This window comes from Leuciscus leuciscus (genome assembly GCF_965113295.1).
Source record: "Leuciscus leuciscus genome assembly, chromosome: 19".
In the NCBI taxonomy this organism is placed as follows: domain Eukaryota; kingdom Metazoa; phylum Chordata; class Actinopteri; order Cypriniformes; family Leuciscidae; genus Leuciscus; species Leuciscus leuciscus.
Genome location: NC_138743.1, coordinates 19878279 through 19895736, shown reverse-complemented (window position 1 = coordinate 19895736; position 17458 = coordinate 19878279). Strand labels below are relative to the sequence as shown.

The window sequence follows — 17458 nt, the reverse complement described above, 5'->3', positions numbered from 1 at the left end:
TTTTATCAATATAGGGTGGTTGTGCACACACACTGCCAACACACATTTATGTTCAAACACCATATAGGACTTCTCCTTATAACAAAGGGTGTTCACTCCCTCAAGAACCATACAAAGGAGTTTTTGGATAACAGATGCTGCACCTTCTACTTCATGAGCCTTAACCACCTTGACTAAGACTAAGTTATCTGGGTATGGTCATCAAGGGTATTTTTGTGACTACGTGGACTGTGTGTTGCTGCAGTGCAAGAATGTAATGTCATGTTCAGTTGTTGTGTCATTTTAGTGGACTTTTACGCCCTGTTTACCCAACCGGCCAGAGTAGGTGCAACTCCTACTCGTCCTCTGAGGGGTGAAGAGCAGAGAGAGTAATGACCTGTGCTCTGAACAGAGTAAAAACTTCTTGAAAGTGCATGGAGCCAGAGACAATCCGAATGGAAGGACTGTATACTGGTAAGCAACCCCCTCGAACGCGAACGGGGCTATCTGGATATGAAAGTAGGCATCTTTCAGATCAAATGAGAAAATCCAATCCCCTGGGCACACTTGTGATATGATTTGTTTCAATGTTAACATCTTGAACAGCCATTTCATAAGGGTGCGGTTCAGATGCCTGAGATAGAGGATGGGCCTGAGGAAGTAGTGGCTGTAAAAGCCTGACTCGCTGTGGGCCGGTGGAACTACTTTTACTGTCCCTTTTGCCAGCAAATTCATTACTTCGGTGCAGAGGACGTGAGCCACATTGCTAAACAGGCCGGTGGGGGAGACTCGGGTGTTGAGGACGGCAGCCTTGTCTGCGTCCTAAACCTTCATCAAGTTTAGCCATAAGTGGCGTTCCAACACCACTAAACTGGCCATGGCTCTGCTGGGCAATGGAGGTTGAAGTACGGAGGCGCACCACATCTTGGTGAGCTCATCATGGACCTCGGGGAAGAATGGTGCTCCTCTCAGACGAGCTGCCTGCTACTAGCACACCAGCAGGAACCATTCATCCAAGTGGCTGCGTGTGGGCTCCTCAGAAGTAGACTACTCCAGTCAAAGCTCCTCGACTGCCTTTGAGAGGACGTGGATTAACTCGCTATCCATTCCAGCTCTAGAGTCTATCGGATCTCTAGACAACGGGGGGCAGGGTCATCCAGTGAGCCTAACCAATCCTCCGTGTCTGAAGCCACCAATGACATGCTTTCATCAGAGAGATCCTCTTCGGATCACCTGAACGAGACCAGGCTGCTCGTTCCAGAAGAGGCGTGCTGGTCTGTGTGGGAAAAGAGCACGGGAGAATCCTCTCTTTGTGGGGAGAGTGAGGCACGCAGGATCTGCGCCGGTGTGAGCTCACTCCTCTGGCTCCGCTGTTGCTTCCTCCAAGGTTCCTGGGAGGAAGAGAATGGGAGAGCATGAGGGGCAGAGCCGCTCACTGAAAAGAAAGCGATCCATGAGCACAGAGAGGAGAGACTCTTATAGGAACAGCTTGTCTCGGTGAGGCCAAAAAGGCGCCGCTTCTGCGTGGGATTTCCCCTGACAGGCAACTCACTCACTGTACAAATGAAAAGCCATATTCGTGGCATGACATTTGCAGCAACAGCACATGAAAATTTGGTCATTTATGTGCTCTTTTGTATCGCCGGATAGCCACAGGGGAGACGGCAGAATCAGCTTGTTTGCAGAGTGCTGTAAATCAGCTTGCTGGCAGGTCGTCGGCTTGCTTACAGGGTGCGTTAAGTCAGTTTGATCCGCTGCGAGGCTCTTCGACGGTGAGAAGGCTTTCTTCTGTATCGTAGTCCAGTGAAGAGAAGATCTTCGTCGCTGAAGGAGAATTAATCAGAGATCCTACTGTGAAATGCCTGCTTATATAGATGGGTAGTCCAGTCAATTTTGGCGGGCTATAGCGCCATAGGTTTGTGCAGCTCCCCGGCACGACCATTGGCTCGTGCAGTTTCACTGCGTGATTCTACAAGGCTTCAGTAATCTGAGAAAATTGAGTTTTCCCCAATGCACCTAGCGACACAATTCGAATGAACCGTATCGATAGGGTACGTATCCTGTAAAATTACACCAAAATTGTCTACCTTGACAAATGCATATGGGTATGGGAAGCTTTTCAATTTGGGTAGGCCAAATCCAGGCAGAAATCCCCCAAAATGGTCCACAATCTTAATTTAAGGACGTCCAGACAGCCACTTTATAGACAGTCAAAACTGTTGATGCTCAAGGCTGTTCAAAAGAGAGCATGATTCCAGAGTAAACTTTTGTAAGTAAACACAGCTGCTTCACTTGTACATGTATGCCAAACCCTTGGTCTCTGTGGGAACCACAGACATTTCTGTTTGGCCTTCTATTAGCTGAGGGGGAATTTCATTATGTTATGTATTTAACAACTAAGAACTTGTCCACAAAACACTAGCAGGCCTAGAGGGATTGTATTGCACTGGTTTTGGGGGAGACCAGGTGCATCAGTTTTACATAAATTACAACTCAGTCTGATTTTTGAGGTAAAGGTGCACTAAGTTACAACTTACACATTTTTGGGTTGCACATTAAAACAAAACTCAATTAAATATTTATGTAAGTCTCAGACAAGTAGTGACCGTTGGAATAAAGCAGCAGAATGCAGATTGACTGAACTGCATCAATATGCTCTTGTTTACCGGACTGTTTACCTGACAGACAAATCCTCTATCCACTCACTTACACTTTTAGAGAGCAAACATTATGTGAATAAATTACTTTGTTACAGGCTCTTCAACACTAACCTGACCTAAACATGCCTCATGTGTGCATGTCAAATAAAATCAATCACAATAAATACATTTAATTTCTTATGTTTTTTGTATTAGTATGTGTTGACTGATCCTTTTTCATTTCAAATGCAGAATATTTTTTGCATATTAACATATGATTAAGTAGTTCAATGGAAACATCTTTTACCATTAGTTACATGAGGCAAAAGAAGTTAGAATCAAGAATAAGTCATGGCATTTCAACAGAACTTCTGCTTATGTAACCGGTACCGTGGCGACGGCACCCGCAAGGGACAGATTATTCTCCTGTAACACACAGGAGAGAAACGAGGAGACAGTGTGTCAGGTTCAAGCTCTCTGGAGTAATTTATTCACAATATGTTAATTAAACAAATCTCTGTTTCTCAGAGTCACATTATGCTTCACATATCACATTTTCAATGTCTTCTTAACATTATAATGACTTTCAGTCACAATCTCAATTTCACATTCATGTTCACTGACACTGTATTTTTTTATATTTCACACTATTCATCAAAAAAGAAATACAAAAACCATAGTAATATACCTCAATTACTTCTCTTAAATGATTAAACATTTCTATTCACAATATTTGACCAGTATCACGTTAATACGATGCTGCAAATCACTCTCAGAATTATTAATATACTTCAAATATAACTTTAAACCTTATTTAACACATTAACCATTATCAATTGACATTCAACACACATATATAGTACATTAAACAATACTTATTAACCTTTAGAGCTTATAGAATACCTTCATGTGCATTTGTATAAGGAAACATGTATATTTTTACTGACGCGCTCACAAACGTTTCATGTGCGTTTTCAGTAGACCGCTAATCGGTCGAGCTTTTCTCTCTCGCTTTAATCAAACTCAAAAACAACCTCTGACGAACATCACTTCTCTAAAACAATTCACTTATAAACACATTTCAGCATGGTTAAATTCAACTTTAAAGTGTTTTTATACATTTACCCACCTGTAACACACAGGAGAGAAACGAGGAGTGTGTCACGTTCAAGCTCTCTGGAGTAATGAAAAACTCACGACTCGCACAGCTTAACACCCATCGCTCGACTCTGCCCCTAACGGTCAGGAGTAGCATTGCACACTTCTCTTTTTTTTTCCAAGGAATCACATTAAAATAAAACCCTTCCGAATGTTTATTTTTCCAAAATATCACAATAACATATTCAAAATGAAACCAATAATTTTGAATATACCTAAAGTACAATTACAATACTTGTGTGATCGTCACACTTACACATTTGAAGGCTGCTATTATGTCATTGAGGATAAACGCCATATTATGAGACTGTGCATTACTTTACGGAGAGACTTAGTAGCTACATTCTTCTTTAAGAAGAAATGGTTTAACCCAGTGGTTCCAAAACCTGTCCTGAAGGATCCCCAGCACTGCACATTTAGTATGTTGCCCTTATCTGACACACCTAGGTCTTGCAGTCTCTACTAATCAGCTGATAAGTTGAATCAGGTGTGTTAGATGAGAGAGACATCCAAAATGTGCAGTGCTGGGGGTCCTTCAGGACAGGTTTGGGAACCACTGGTCTAACCAATGATTAGTTGCCTATGTCCGAATTCACAGTACTAAAGAGTAGGCAAAAAGTACCCGGATTACCTACAACTTCTTGAGAGATTCTGAAGTGTGCATATGATCCATGGGAGAGGATTTGTGAACGGCAGTGAAGCGATGCAACTGGTTGGTAGGTCACATGATAATGGCAAAATGGCGAATGTAGTACATCCAGATTACATTCACGCAACATTCATACAATATATAGAACATACTTTTTTAGCGGTCGCAAAGTATACTTATTCAAGTCAAGAGAGTTTGCAATTTTGGACACAGCCACAATTTCAACATTTACTCTCCTGATCTAGTCTAATGCACTGCCCAGTTTCTATTAATGCAACAAAAATGATGAATGTATTCCCAGCACAAAGGGATTAAGTATTTATATTAATATTTATATAGCATTTGTGTTGCTTTAGCTTTAGAACAAGTAGCAAAACTGTTTTGTTATTTTACAGTGCACTTTACATTCCTATTTTAGAAATAACTTATGAACAGCTGGTGCAACCCAACCTTGATGAATGGATTTAAACATAGTAGAAAAATATTTTAAACAGAGATGAGAGTACTACAAACATTTTGACAATGAATGAATGAATGAATGAATGAATGAACAACTGATTGAATGAATGAATGAATGAACGAACGAACAAACAAACAAACAAACTTACACATGAGTTTTGTTAATGGAAGGTTTCAATTCTGTGCTCACTGCGGGGGATTCTGTGTGGGCCAAAAAACTGTAGTTACAAAACATGTGTTGAGACAAGTCCTGGAATGACATCAGGCAGAATCCATTCTCGACTTTCATGAATCTGGGAATATTTCCTCAACTTTTAAAGCTTACTTTAAAGATGTGCTAATGTTTCACATCCTCCTTCCAATTGCGTGGATTTGTTTGTTTAAACCATATAACTGTTCATTGGTTTATTGTCCTCTCTATAGTCACATTTCGCTCCCTCACACCATCATGATTCATGCCCATGCAAGACAGGCTAGGAGATGTTTGTATCTGTGCCACCACTGCATGTTTCAGCAGTTTACCCCAAGGCTTGTTTTATATTACAGATGTGAGAAACAGCCAAGAACTTTTTTTCTTTTTTTTTTTTGCACTGCATTGCATTACAACCAAATTTCTGGAATAGGCGGAGTTATGCACTCACACTACTGTAAATGATTGCATCATATAATAGTATAATTTTACATAATATACTGATGATAATTTGTATATTCGACAAACTGTGATGGGCAATACATTAATTTCATTTAATTCATATTACCTTTTGGGAAAAAAAGCTAAATGAATCTAAATAGTGTTAGTTGTCTTTTAGTATTAAGGATGCTAAAATAATTAAAGATCAGTCGCCTTTAGGGAAATCATTCATGATTTTGAGGTTTGGTGGACTCTCTACTGCAGGGATTTCAAAAGGAACAAAAATATTTCGGGATTATATCCAAGATACACATTTTATGAACTCTGATAATTTCCCAGAAAACTAAGATATAAAAATACATTTATCTCCTTCTAGATAGGGCCTATTTATACAAATTTCCACAAAAAAAAGATTAAGTACATTACAAAGAAATTGTTAAAGTTATTTGACCATTTTAGGTACAGAACATTGATATGAACATGTCTGCATTGCATTTTAATGATGTAATGCTTTCATTTTTCTACGTTATTGATAATAATGGGGATTAAATCCATTATCAATATACACATCTAAAGCTCATCAATGACTTCATATGTTTACTTTAAATTTGTTTATAATTTACTTTCAAGCCAATTAAAATAAGCTGACTTCTGTTGTCATTTTTTTCTGTGCTGATTGGATAAACATCCTTAGGGCTGTCCATACTGACGCATGTTTAAATTCTGTGGAAATCTGCGCAGATTTCTGTTGAGTTCCGGGAGCACGGATTACATTTGTGGACCTGGGGCTGATGATGTTGTTCAATTGTTCAATTGAACAATTGACTCATTGTTCAATTTTTATTTGATTTAAAAATAAATTAAAAATAAATAAAAAGAAGTTACATAGTATGCCTTGAATTTTTTAACTATAATCAAATTGGCTTTCCAAGTATTTTCTAGTTGAATCATGTATAACTTAAAAAAATAAATTCAACTTGTTTAAATCATTTTGAGTTAAAGTAATGGAAAGACATATGTTGCCATGACTTATTGATCATATAATTTTTTACAGTCTAATTCAATCCTTATTTAGTCATTCTCAATGACAAATTGCTTCAGCAGGTAATTAGGTTTCTCAATGTTTACTCTGTAAATAAGCGGTGTTTGAGTGATTTCTCTTTAAAGTTTCTCACGATGAAACTCTTGCTATTGAGTCATTTCAGGAAGGTCATTAAAGCATCGGACTGCTGTTATGAAATCTCTCAGTGTTGTTCCTGGTGTTGATGTGAGTCCAAGAGTGCCAGGCAATGTTTTCTCAATTCCCTGCGATGAAATTCAAATGTCAACACACACTTGTGCCCTATCTGTGTGATGGGTCGTATAGCAAAGACAGCAAAAACTATGAAATCATGAGTAAGTTAGTCTTTCTATAAATAGAAAAATATTCTGTATTATTTCAGAGTTGAAAATCTGAAGAAATAATAAATATACGTAATTATTGGGGAATTTGCTCTCGCACACAGCCCTAAACCATAATGTACAAAAAAACTAATAATAATCAAATGTGCTTAAGTGCCTATCTGAGTTTGTTTGTGCATTTAAGTCCTCCTGAGAATTTTGGAAGTCATAATTTGTAACCCTGGATCATAAAACCAGTCACAAGTAGCACGGGTTTGTGGCAATAGCCACTGGGTCAAAATTATCGATTTTTATTTTATGCCAAAAATCCTTAGGATATTAAGTAAAGATCATGTTCCATGAAGATTTAAAAAACATTTATTTTTGTGAGTGAAAGCAGCACAATTGCGAACATAAATGGACAACTTTAAAGGCGATTTTCTCAATGTTTCGATTTTTTTTTGCACCCTAATATTCCAGATTTTCAAATAGTTGTATCTCAGCCAAATATTCCTAACAAACCTTACATCAATGGAAAGCTTATTTATACAGCTTTCAGATGATGTATGAATCTCAATTTCAAAAAATTTACGCATGTGACTGGTTTTGTGGTCCAGGGTCACATTTATGACATGCATTCAAGTAATTTGTTCAGAGAAAGATGGCAATGTACCTTTTCTACAAAAAAATGTGCAAGATTTTTAACTATACGTCTAAAGTTGTTTTCCTCTGTACAGATGAAAACATTATCAAAACAATCTCAGTTCACACGGATCCGTGGAAACGACTAAAAACACTGTATTATGCATATATGCTTTATTACTGTATGTCTTTGTCACTTTGTAAAGAAATAATACGCGCCTGCGCACATACACATTCAAAACGCACATGCCTATAGACTAAACACGTAATACACATGCATGCAGTCACAGATTCACGTTTTTGAATGTTTCAAAACATTCGGAAGTTTACACCGAGATGATAATGGTCTCGCTTTCAAAAACTTGCACTTTGAAACCTACTTTGAAGTTTACGTTCTCAGGCCACCAAAACACCGTTGTCGTGTAAATGAACAACCAGAATGCATTAAAAGTTTTCTGTTTTCAGTTAAAAACTGTGTCGTGTAAGCGGCCCTAAGTTAATAACTAATGATTTTACACCGGAAATGAATCAATTAAACTTACTTAAGCTAGACAATGACTTTCTTGTAGAGCTGCTGTATAGCCAAAACAATCTTTGTTGCATTAATTTCCTATTATCACTGTAAAGCTGCTTTGAAACAATCTGTATTGTAAAAAGCGCTATAATGTGACTAGACTTGAATTGACTATATGTAACAAAGTTCGGGAGGAGCACGTTCAGGTAATCAACCAATCAGCACAAGAGGAAGCCGGTATAAATAAAGCCTTCCCTCACCTTTGTCCCATGACAGTTTCACAGCATCCCTCCACCACCCCATCACCTCTTGGCTGGTTTTCTATCCCAGTCAAAAGGGGGGAGTACTCTGGGTTCGGGCCGAATATGTCAGAGGACAGGTGCATTCAACTTGCAGGTATGCTGAAGCCGATCAGCATTCTTTCGGTTTTGCTGTCATTTAGTTTGAGAAAGTTCAGGGACATCCGGTGTTTGATTTTTGTCTTAAACATGCAGTAATATTAAATATCAGAAGAGGTGGTAAGATAGATTTGGATGTCATCAGCATACCAATGAAAACAAATTCCTATCTGCGTATGACATCACCAAGTGTCTGCATGTAGATGATAAAAAGTAACGGACCAAAAACTGAGCCCTGTGGGACACCCTGTGTCAGTGGAATTGTGGTGGACTTATACCCCTGCATGGGGATATTACTTTCTCAATTAGTGAGATAAGAAATAGTTTGGTTGTTGTTATTCTTTTTTTTCTTAAAAGACATTTGGTTTCTCCATTAATTATTATTATTTTATTTTTTACCTTGGTTTTCAGTTTTCAGGACTTTCGTATCAGCAGTGTGGAAACATTTTGTGAAGGATTGGAATATTTCACCAAAGTTGGTGACTTGAAAGGACAGTATTTTAATTTTTTGTATGTGCAGTTTGTATGCGTAATTTGTCTTTGAAAGGACAGCAAAGTAGGAACGTAGAAGGAAATGATGCAACCCAGTTTCAAAACTATATTCCCTACATCAGCATCACAGCACACGTCAGTTGATTTTTTTTTTTCTGTTAATGGATGCACAAGTGAATAACCCACAAAATACAGAAAAGCATTATTTGTTAAAGATATTTACATCTCTGCTCAAAATGAAGATCCATTAAAAAAAGTTCCAGGATCTCGGGATAAAAGTGTGTGCTTTATCCTGCAGCGAAGGAGGTATAAACCAGCACTAATTCAACAAAAGAAAATACAGAGAATAGATAGTCTCTTTAGATCAGGGGCCCATAATCCATCAGTGTGACGAATTGCCACAAAAGCTAGACAAACAAACACTGATTTTGGGAATACTTTGACTTTATCAAAGAAATAACATCTCTGACAGGTCCTGTGCTGACTACATCACAGCGACCACACGACGGACTGTATTATACGGCCAGATTGACAGATAAATGTTTCCCTGCGGTCTTGCCTTATAAGGATCCCTCTCTCCCCTTCTCCAAATGTCCAATTAAAGGAGCACATTAAATGAATACATATTAACTGCACACGAAGGTAAACAACAGGACATCCACATCTTTTTCATTAGCCTGCGAGAGTAACTATTCCCAGTGCAATTAAACATTAAACAAAACACAACATGTGGACTCTTGAGGAAATGACCTGCAACTAAAAACATATGTGTTTTACACAAAAGCTGGTGTTTATTGTGGGAAACTGCACAACAGCATTAGCAGCCTCTAGTTTTCCCAGGACATTATTCAATCTAAAATGTAAAACAGTAACTATAAAATATGCATTTCAGATAGTTTGATTCTTTCACTATATTGGAATCAATTCTTATAAACAAGGAAATGCTTTTCCAAAGGACATATCTGTCATAGTTCATGAGTTACTAAGAATACTAAGTTCTGCATTTGGGGGGCTGTAAAACCAAAACCACTGGAGGGAGTGAGCTGATGGAAAGAATCTATGACTATTTGTAACATGATGTCTTAAATTTGTTAAGTGATATTGGGAATGGTCATGTCTGATGACATGTCTGATGAGCTAAAATAAAAACTGTCTCTCAAGCAATGGCGCCACCAGGGGGTGGCCAGGGGTGGCCGTGGCCACCCCTGGCCGACTCCTGGCCACCCCACTGGCCACCCCGCTGGCCAGTATAAATTTTAGTAGCATCAGTTATGCATTTCATCCCTAATGCACAGCCAGGCAGGCAAGCCGCTCTAGACCTTCGATCGCACACAGTAGCCAGTACTCCCCCGCCCCTCCGTCCATGCCGCTGTTGCGCGCTCAGACAGCAACAGCTCAGCGCGTGCCCGTCGGTCAACAATTTCAAAAGAAGTTAAGAAAGAAGACGAAGAAGACTACCGCGTCAGTTTGGGTGACAAAGTCATCTGAAGTTATTCCATAGCTTAATGTGAGGGACAGAAGTCTATTTACATCATTCAAGTTTTTACGGAAACTCGTTTTCCCTCCTCTGTGGCTGTCAATCATTCTCCATTCAGTATTCAAACAGCGCGCGCGCCTCTTCCGGTTGGATGCACGGTAAAACTCTCTCCAATATGATATATTCACATTATAATGCATTATCTGTAGATAAAAGGCTGTGGCTTTGCATAAAATGACTTTATTTTGTTGGAGTTTGTTGCTGTTTTTAAACGACTCACTACCGTGTGCTTGTTAGATCACACACATCACAAGGACTATGAATCGGAATCAGACGCACAATAACTGGAATTTAAAACAAATGATCAATAAACTGTTGGACAGATAGACACTTGGATTTGTGCGCTCGACATTTCTTCGCTTTGTGCCGTGAACTTTTAAATGCGCACTTGTTCAGTGCAGCGCTGCACACTGTGACTCCATGTTGCTTTGAGCACATCATTCTGCACCCGCGATGCGCATACGCGCTTTGTGCGCTCTGTTTTGAAGCGTTTCATATTATCATGGTTTTGCGCACTGAAAGATTATCAAAAGCCTATATTTTTTTATACCTAGCCTGCTCAATACATTTAAAATAAGCATAATTTAATTGTATATTATTTCTTTGTAGTGTAGGCTATATAAATATATACACTTCTGAATTCTTGACATTAATAAATATAATATATTTGTATCTGCCAGTATCTGCTTTTCCCCAGTAACTGTTTTGTTTGCAATAAATGTACACCTTATGCCAAATATAATTGCAAAATACAACAGGATTGTTGTGCAACTCAAAATGTTAACTGTACTGTTATTAGTCTATGCACATTATATCATTAGTAACATTAAATATAACACAATAAACCATCATATAGTATATCAGTAGGAGTTTCCTTAAGTCTTTCTAAAAGTTTACTACAGGCCGGTTTACTACAACAGTAGAAAAAAAATCTGAAATTATGGTTTATAGTTTTGGTGTGCCACCCCAAGATTTTAAGTGGCCCCATCTGGCCACCCCTATGAAAAATTTCTGGAGGCGCCACTGCTCTCAAGGCTGCTAGACTTGACATTGAGTCATGGTTGTAAATTCATCAGATAAAAGGTTATAAAGAGTGTAAAAGTGTTGCTCAAGTCACAGAATGAACATGTCCAGTGATCCTTCTGATAAACATTACAGATTTTTACAGCAAAGTTTATCCACTTATTCTTGAGACATGGGACAAAATATGTCAATAGCTTATGTGGATTTAAACTTTTTCACTTTAAGATGATCGCTAGGACGCTCTTGAAGGGATGGTCCATCTAAAAATGAAAATTCTGTCATCATTTACTCAACCTCGTCATTACAAACCTGTCTTCTGCAGAATACAAAAGAAAATATTTGAAGAACGTTGAACAACATTGGCTTCCATTGTATGAACAAAAAACAGACGTTTCTTGAAATATCTTCTTATGTTACATAGAAGTTTAGGGTCAGTAAATCATGACAGAATTATCATTTGGGGTAAACTATCGATTTAACACAGATTAGCATTTGAGTTCCAGGAGATTCAAACAAATAAGTGAATACCTCTGAACATGACTGATCCAAAACAGTTCCATGATGCATCAACTTTTATTTCTTCAGTTTAGAGTGGTTCAACTCCCCTCCAAATGACTGTCATCAGTCACAGGACTTTTTCACAATGAAATGACTTGCTGTGACATGATTCAGTCCTGCATATATTTGCAATGGAATGTAGAAAACAAAACTGATGAAGCATGAAGTCAAACAAAGAAAGAGAACCGCATTCCCCATGCATGCAGTTGAAACAGGAAGCATGACTTTCCATATAAGTCAATAAAAATGTTTTTCTCTCCATAAATAAAGACAATAAATACATTTAATTTGCTAAAAAAAAAACTATAACCTTTTATATTCCCCATGACATCACAGGTGACACACCACCCAGCTCTTTCAACCTCAGGTCTCAGATCCAGCTGTTCAGGTATCCAGTGACCCGAAACTTCTGCATCCGTTATTTTCATAACATGGGTGAGTGTTATGACTCCATAGTCATTCCCATGAACACAGAGAGGTTTTAGAGATCAGGAGCCAGCAGTTCCTGGAATTCCCGTGTAAACTTTCAGCGAACTGCCTCCTTCTGAATCTCCAGGAGGGCTTTTCTGATACAGGACTGGATGAATGCTGCGGACCTTCTCCTGTGTGGGTTTGGACTTTATGGTCTTGCACATCTTGTCCCAGAGCAGGCGAGGCACCGGAGGACTGAGGATGATGAAGACCCAGGGGTCTATGATGGGGTTGACCGATACAAAAAGAAGGGTTAACGGTGTGATACCATATTTTTCATCTTCTCGGCCGGGGAAGTACAGTTGAATCTATGAAAACAAGAACATAATGTGAATGTAATCATTTGGTTAACACATTTTGAACAGTGTTTATATTACTTCATATGGGTAAACATAACAAACATTATTCTGACATGTCTTGATAACAAATGCTGCTTGTTTCAATATTTAGTTAAATACATTTTAGGGCCACTTTATATGGCAAGCAGTTCAAATATATATTCCTTTAAACTAGTTCAAATTGCATGTAGTAGTAGGCTACCTACTTTTAAGTCACTACTAAGTAATCAAAATTACAAGTTTCTTTTTTTAGTTTCTTAAAAAACTATTTATTCACTAGTACCTTTTCATTAGATACTAGTTCATAGTGTGTATTCATTGAGTCACTAGTACTAGTATTTATTAACTTCATACTGCTAATCTTTGCAACTAGTCACTAACCCAATAGAGACAACTAACATTTTTTTGTTAACATATTGCACACATCTGCCAATGAATTCTATTGACATGGTTGAGATATCAACTATTGTACATGTTATTTGTCTAGTAATGACTATTCTGAATGACTATAGTTAGAAGGCTATATTAGTTAAAATGGTTCTAGTAACAATTAGAATACCCACTAGTTTTATTAATATGAAAACTGGAATAGACTAATAACTATTGAATTAGCTAATAAGCTAATATATAATAGGCCTAGTAAATACATTAGCTGGAAAAGCTAGATAAGCTATAGCAAAAGGCTATATAAACTTACAATTGCAAGTTATGATGTCAGAATTGTGAGATAAACTCGCAATTCTGACATTTTCTCGGAATTGGGAATTTATATCTCACAATTCTGACTTTATAACTCGCAATTGAGAGAAAAAAGTCAAATTTCAATTTTATATCTGACAAATCTGACTTTAATTCTCAGAATTGCCACTTTATTTCTCAGAACTCTGAGGAAAAAATAAATGTGAGATATAAAAAAGTCACAATTGTGAGATAAAAAAAAAACACAATTAGCCTACCTTATTTTTGTGGTGAAAACAAGCTTCCACCATACTACTGCGATAGTGACTAGAAGCAAATAAAGTTCTATAGCCTATGTAATGAATAAGTACATGTTTCATATGAGAGTGAATATTGGATAAAGTACAGTAGCCTACTTGTAATTGGAAAAAAATATAGGCTAATGGGTAACTTAAATATAATTGAAAAATGTAAAACATATTAACATAAAAGTAGGCTACAGCCTGCAATTTGTACATTGAACACCATTCTCATAAAAAAAAAATGTGTAGGCGAAACTTGAGTGTTTGACAAGTCTGTAACTGCCTTACCACAAGAGGAAGAGAGCAAATGACGAATGCTATGGTCATGAACCCGAGTAGCACCAGATGTTCTACCTCCTTCGCGATGGACCGATGCCTCTTGTGACCTTTCTGCCGTCTGATAGAGCTATGATGAGCCTTGCGTCTTCGGTACATGAGTGAGAGATGATAGATGACGGACACGTTGCACAAAACCGTACACACAATCATCACGAGCAAGCAAGTCGCGTAGATGATATTGAACACTTTATGCTTGGTCACTGTTGGGTGCATGTCAATGAAGCACCACGTACCCGGACAGTACTGAATATACTTCCCAAAACCGAAGAAAGGTGTGGCACAGAAAAGAGCGCAAAGCAAGTAAATGAGAGCTATGGTGATGTACCCGCAGCGTTTACTCACGCGCTTCTCGTAAAAGTAAGGATGTCCTAAGGAGAGCCAGCGCTCCGCAGCCATGGAGAGAAGAATAGCGAGAGTGACCATACTGAAAAATGTCATCGCATATGCAAAGTGCCCACAAACGAATCGTTTTTCACTCATCCCGAGCAAAGACTGATTCCTCAAGTACGCAGTTAAAACCAGAGGACTGACGGTGAAAGTTCCCAGCAAATCTGTGATGACCAAAGATGTGACGAGGACTTGGAACAAAGATGCGGCTTTTTTCCTCCGCCGTATTTCCAAGAGAATTATTGCGACCACGTTCCCAAGGACACCGGCGGAAAACATGATCGCAGATATTGTGGGGTATGATCCTTCAGAGACATCTAGGCGCTCCTGGCAACTGCCGTTTTTCGGGTCTGGTGCCATAAAGACGTATTTTTCTGTATTATCCACCCTGGCGTAATTGTGTGCTGGTTGAAGTGTATTTGAGTAAAATGATGTATCATAGCAGAGAAGAATTAGGCTCCATACTTATAGCGGAGCCGAACTTTTACGCACGGCACAGCCCATAACTTTCAAACGAGATGAGCAACGAGCGTAAGCAGAGAGTGAGGAGGAGTTTCAGCAGAGCATGCTCTGTCAACAGCTCATGACTCACTACAGCTAACGTAGTATTAGTCAGGTACACTGTTAGACTTTTCTGTAATTTCTACAGTTATTTACTTTAAATCCCCCAGTATTATACTGCTATTTCTCTTTACAGTAAATAACTGTGATTCCCATTGCATCATGGGAATTTCCTGTGACGTCTAACACCACATACAGTGACTTACTGTATTTTTAAAATTTGCTGTATACTACTGTATTTGTCTAACACCACATACAGAGACTTACTGTATTTTTTTAAAATTTGCTGTATACTACTGTATTTGACGTAACGGTCTCTCTGGCTGGCACCATTCCATCGTGCTTTTTATTTCCTAATTTTTGCCTTACACTGCGTGTCTACAACGCTATAACAGTCAGAGGCTGTCTATATTGGACACATTGAAGCGACCGGACCGGACCATTAATGCAAAATGCGAACCTGTTTGTCCCTTGTCAGAAATAGCGCGAGCGCTTGGACTCGGAGTACTGTACGTCAGAAATATAACGGCGCATCATTTGTCTTGTCGTGTCGTGTCGTGCCGGAGCATCCAGTGTAATATCACTGGGTTCTGACTGTCTTTTGTTGGACCGCGCCGTTCGAGTCTGGCCCGGGGAAGAGACGGAATTCACTTCACCGAGAGAGAGACCAGCAAGCAAGGTAAAAAACATTCTGTGTGTGTTGACAGGAATGTGCCCAGTTTAACCTGTTATAGCCTACTACATGGCGGTAACGAACTTTACCACGGTAAACTGCGCTAACGTTTCATTTGACAGACTTTGTTGTCGAGTTAAAATACGCCAACGAGCAACGCTTAACGTTAGTTTACATTAACAATAAATTAACTAATGTGAAATTCTGTTTTGGTTGTAGATAATGTTGGCCTACTGATGAGAAAATAACATTGTATGTAAGTTTTATTTGGCTAGCTGCCACCTTTCTAGGTTTAGTATTAGTTTGCAAACTATAACATAGGCTATTATAGTTTTTTTTTATGGAATTTAATATTTACTTCCATTTTTGTATGTGTTTAAACTAAAGGCAACTGCAACAAAGCGCCAATTCGCGCCAGTGACTAGCAAGATTCCGGAGGTAAGTTAACGTTAGGCCATTTGTGATATATTTTGAAATAAGTTTGCTGAAATGATTAGCAATATGTGATAAGTGCTTTGGAGCCACTGGTGCAGACTAGGTAGCATACAATGTCTTATAAAATCTCTATAAAATTGTCTAACTTTATATCAAATAAGTGATATTTGTATCATGTCTAACTTTATATTTATTACACAGCAAATTAACCAATCAGAAGATGGACCATTGTCTTTGTTCAGTCTCACCAGATTAAATGTATCCAGGTTAGCACTGCAGTAAAACTCTCACTAATTCATCCATACCAAATCTAGAATTCTAAACAACTTAAGTTTATATTTTTTGCATTATTTTGATATTTTATTAGGCAGAAGACTCTCTACCATTGCAGTCCCACCTGACCAGGAAGGTCCTAATATCAGTGCACAGGTGGGTTAACTACTGTAGGAAGGAGAACGATCATCACACAGTGAGTTCTTGCATGTGTCTTACTGTGTATTTGTCTCAAACAGGAACTCCTTCACTGCAGACGAGCTGAAATGGGCTAAAACATCGATTTCAGTCACAGTCATAGAGAGCTATGGATCTCAGAATTTTTGGACAGAATTTAGGATTTGTAAGTATTAAAATTTAATCTGGAATAATTTAATTTAGTTCAGTTGAAATGTTTGAATATGCTATTTACATATGCTAAAAAGCTGTTTACAAATATATATTCTTTAGTTATTGTAAAAATAATAATAAAAATGTAAAAAAAGGAGGTTAAAAATATTTTGACACTAATATTCTCTCTCTCTCTCTCTCTCTCTCTCTCTCTCTCTCTCTCTCTCTCTCTCTCTCTCTCTCATATATAGTTTTGGAACCGGGATCTCCTCTGAAGGACTGAGTACATTAGTGTTTGTGGACACGCATGCAGACCAGGGAACATTCTGATGTTGTCAGTCAAGTTCTGAACAGGAACCAATCTTTGGAGAAGTTCATTTATTCGCAAAGGTGGACAAAAACATTGTGTTGACTTTTTAAAGATTATTCTGATGATGATCTTTACTCGTAGAAGTAGAAGTAGACTGAGGGGTAGACAGTCAGACATTGATTATAATGAGAAATGTTTCTTGAGCATCAAAGAGACTCCTTTCAAAAACATTAAGACACTTAAATACTTATTTTGGCCACCAGTGTACATGAATCCAACACATTTTTGTAAATTAGTGAAAT

The 17458-nt window shown here is 38.2% G+C and overlaps 1 protein-coding gene and 2 long non-coding RNA genes across 4 annotated transcripts; 2 read left to right on the top strand and 1 right to left on the bottom strand.

Annotated features, from left to right (window-relative positions):
• The first annotated feature begins 765 nt into the window (after window positions 1-765).
• Window positions 766-12271, top strand: LOC309481728. The gene is made up of 2 exons (XR_014200095.1): window positions 766-3077; window positions 3766-12271. It is a non-coding gene; the product is annotated as an uncharacterized lncRNA (long non-coding RNA).
• Window positions 9711-15193, bottom strand: ptger2b (prostaglandin E receptor 2b (subtype EP2)). Its single transcript, XM_082146728.1, has 2 exons — window positions 14137-15193; window positions 9711-12838 (listed from the first exon to the last, which is right to left on the bottom strand). The coding sequence occupies exons 1-2, from the start codon at window positions 14932-14934 to the stop codon at window positions 12548-12550; spliced, it is 1089 nt and encodes a 362-aa protein (XP_082002854.1). The 5' UTR covers window positions 14935-15193; the 3' UTR covers window positions 9711-12547.
• Window positions 15194-15236: 43 nt separating this feature from the next.
• LOC309482805 lies at window positions 15237-17012 on the top strand. 2 transcript variants are annotated; one of them, XR_014200384.1, is made up of 5 exons: window positions 15237-16064; window positions 16196-16246; window positions 16445-16509; window positions 16611-16672; window positions 16756-17012. It is a non-coding gene; the product is annotated as an uncharacterized lncRNA (long non-coding RNA). The 2 variants fall into 2 exon arrangements; XR_014200385.1 differs by having other exon boundaries at window positions 15237-16246.
• Window positions 17013-17458: the final 446 nt, after the last annotated feature.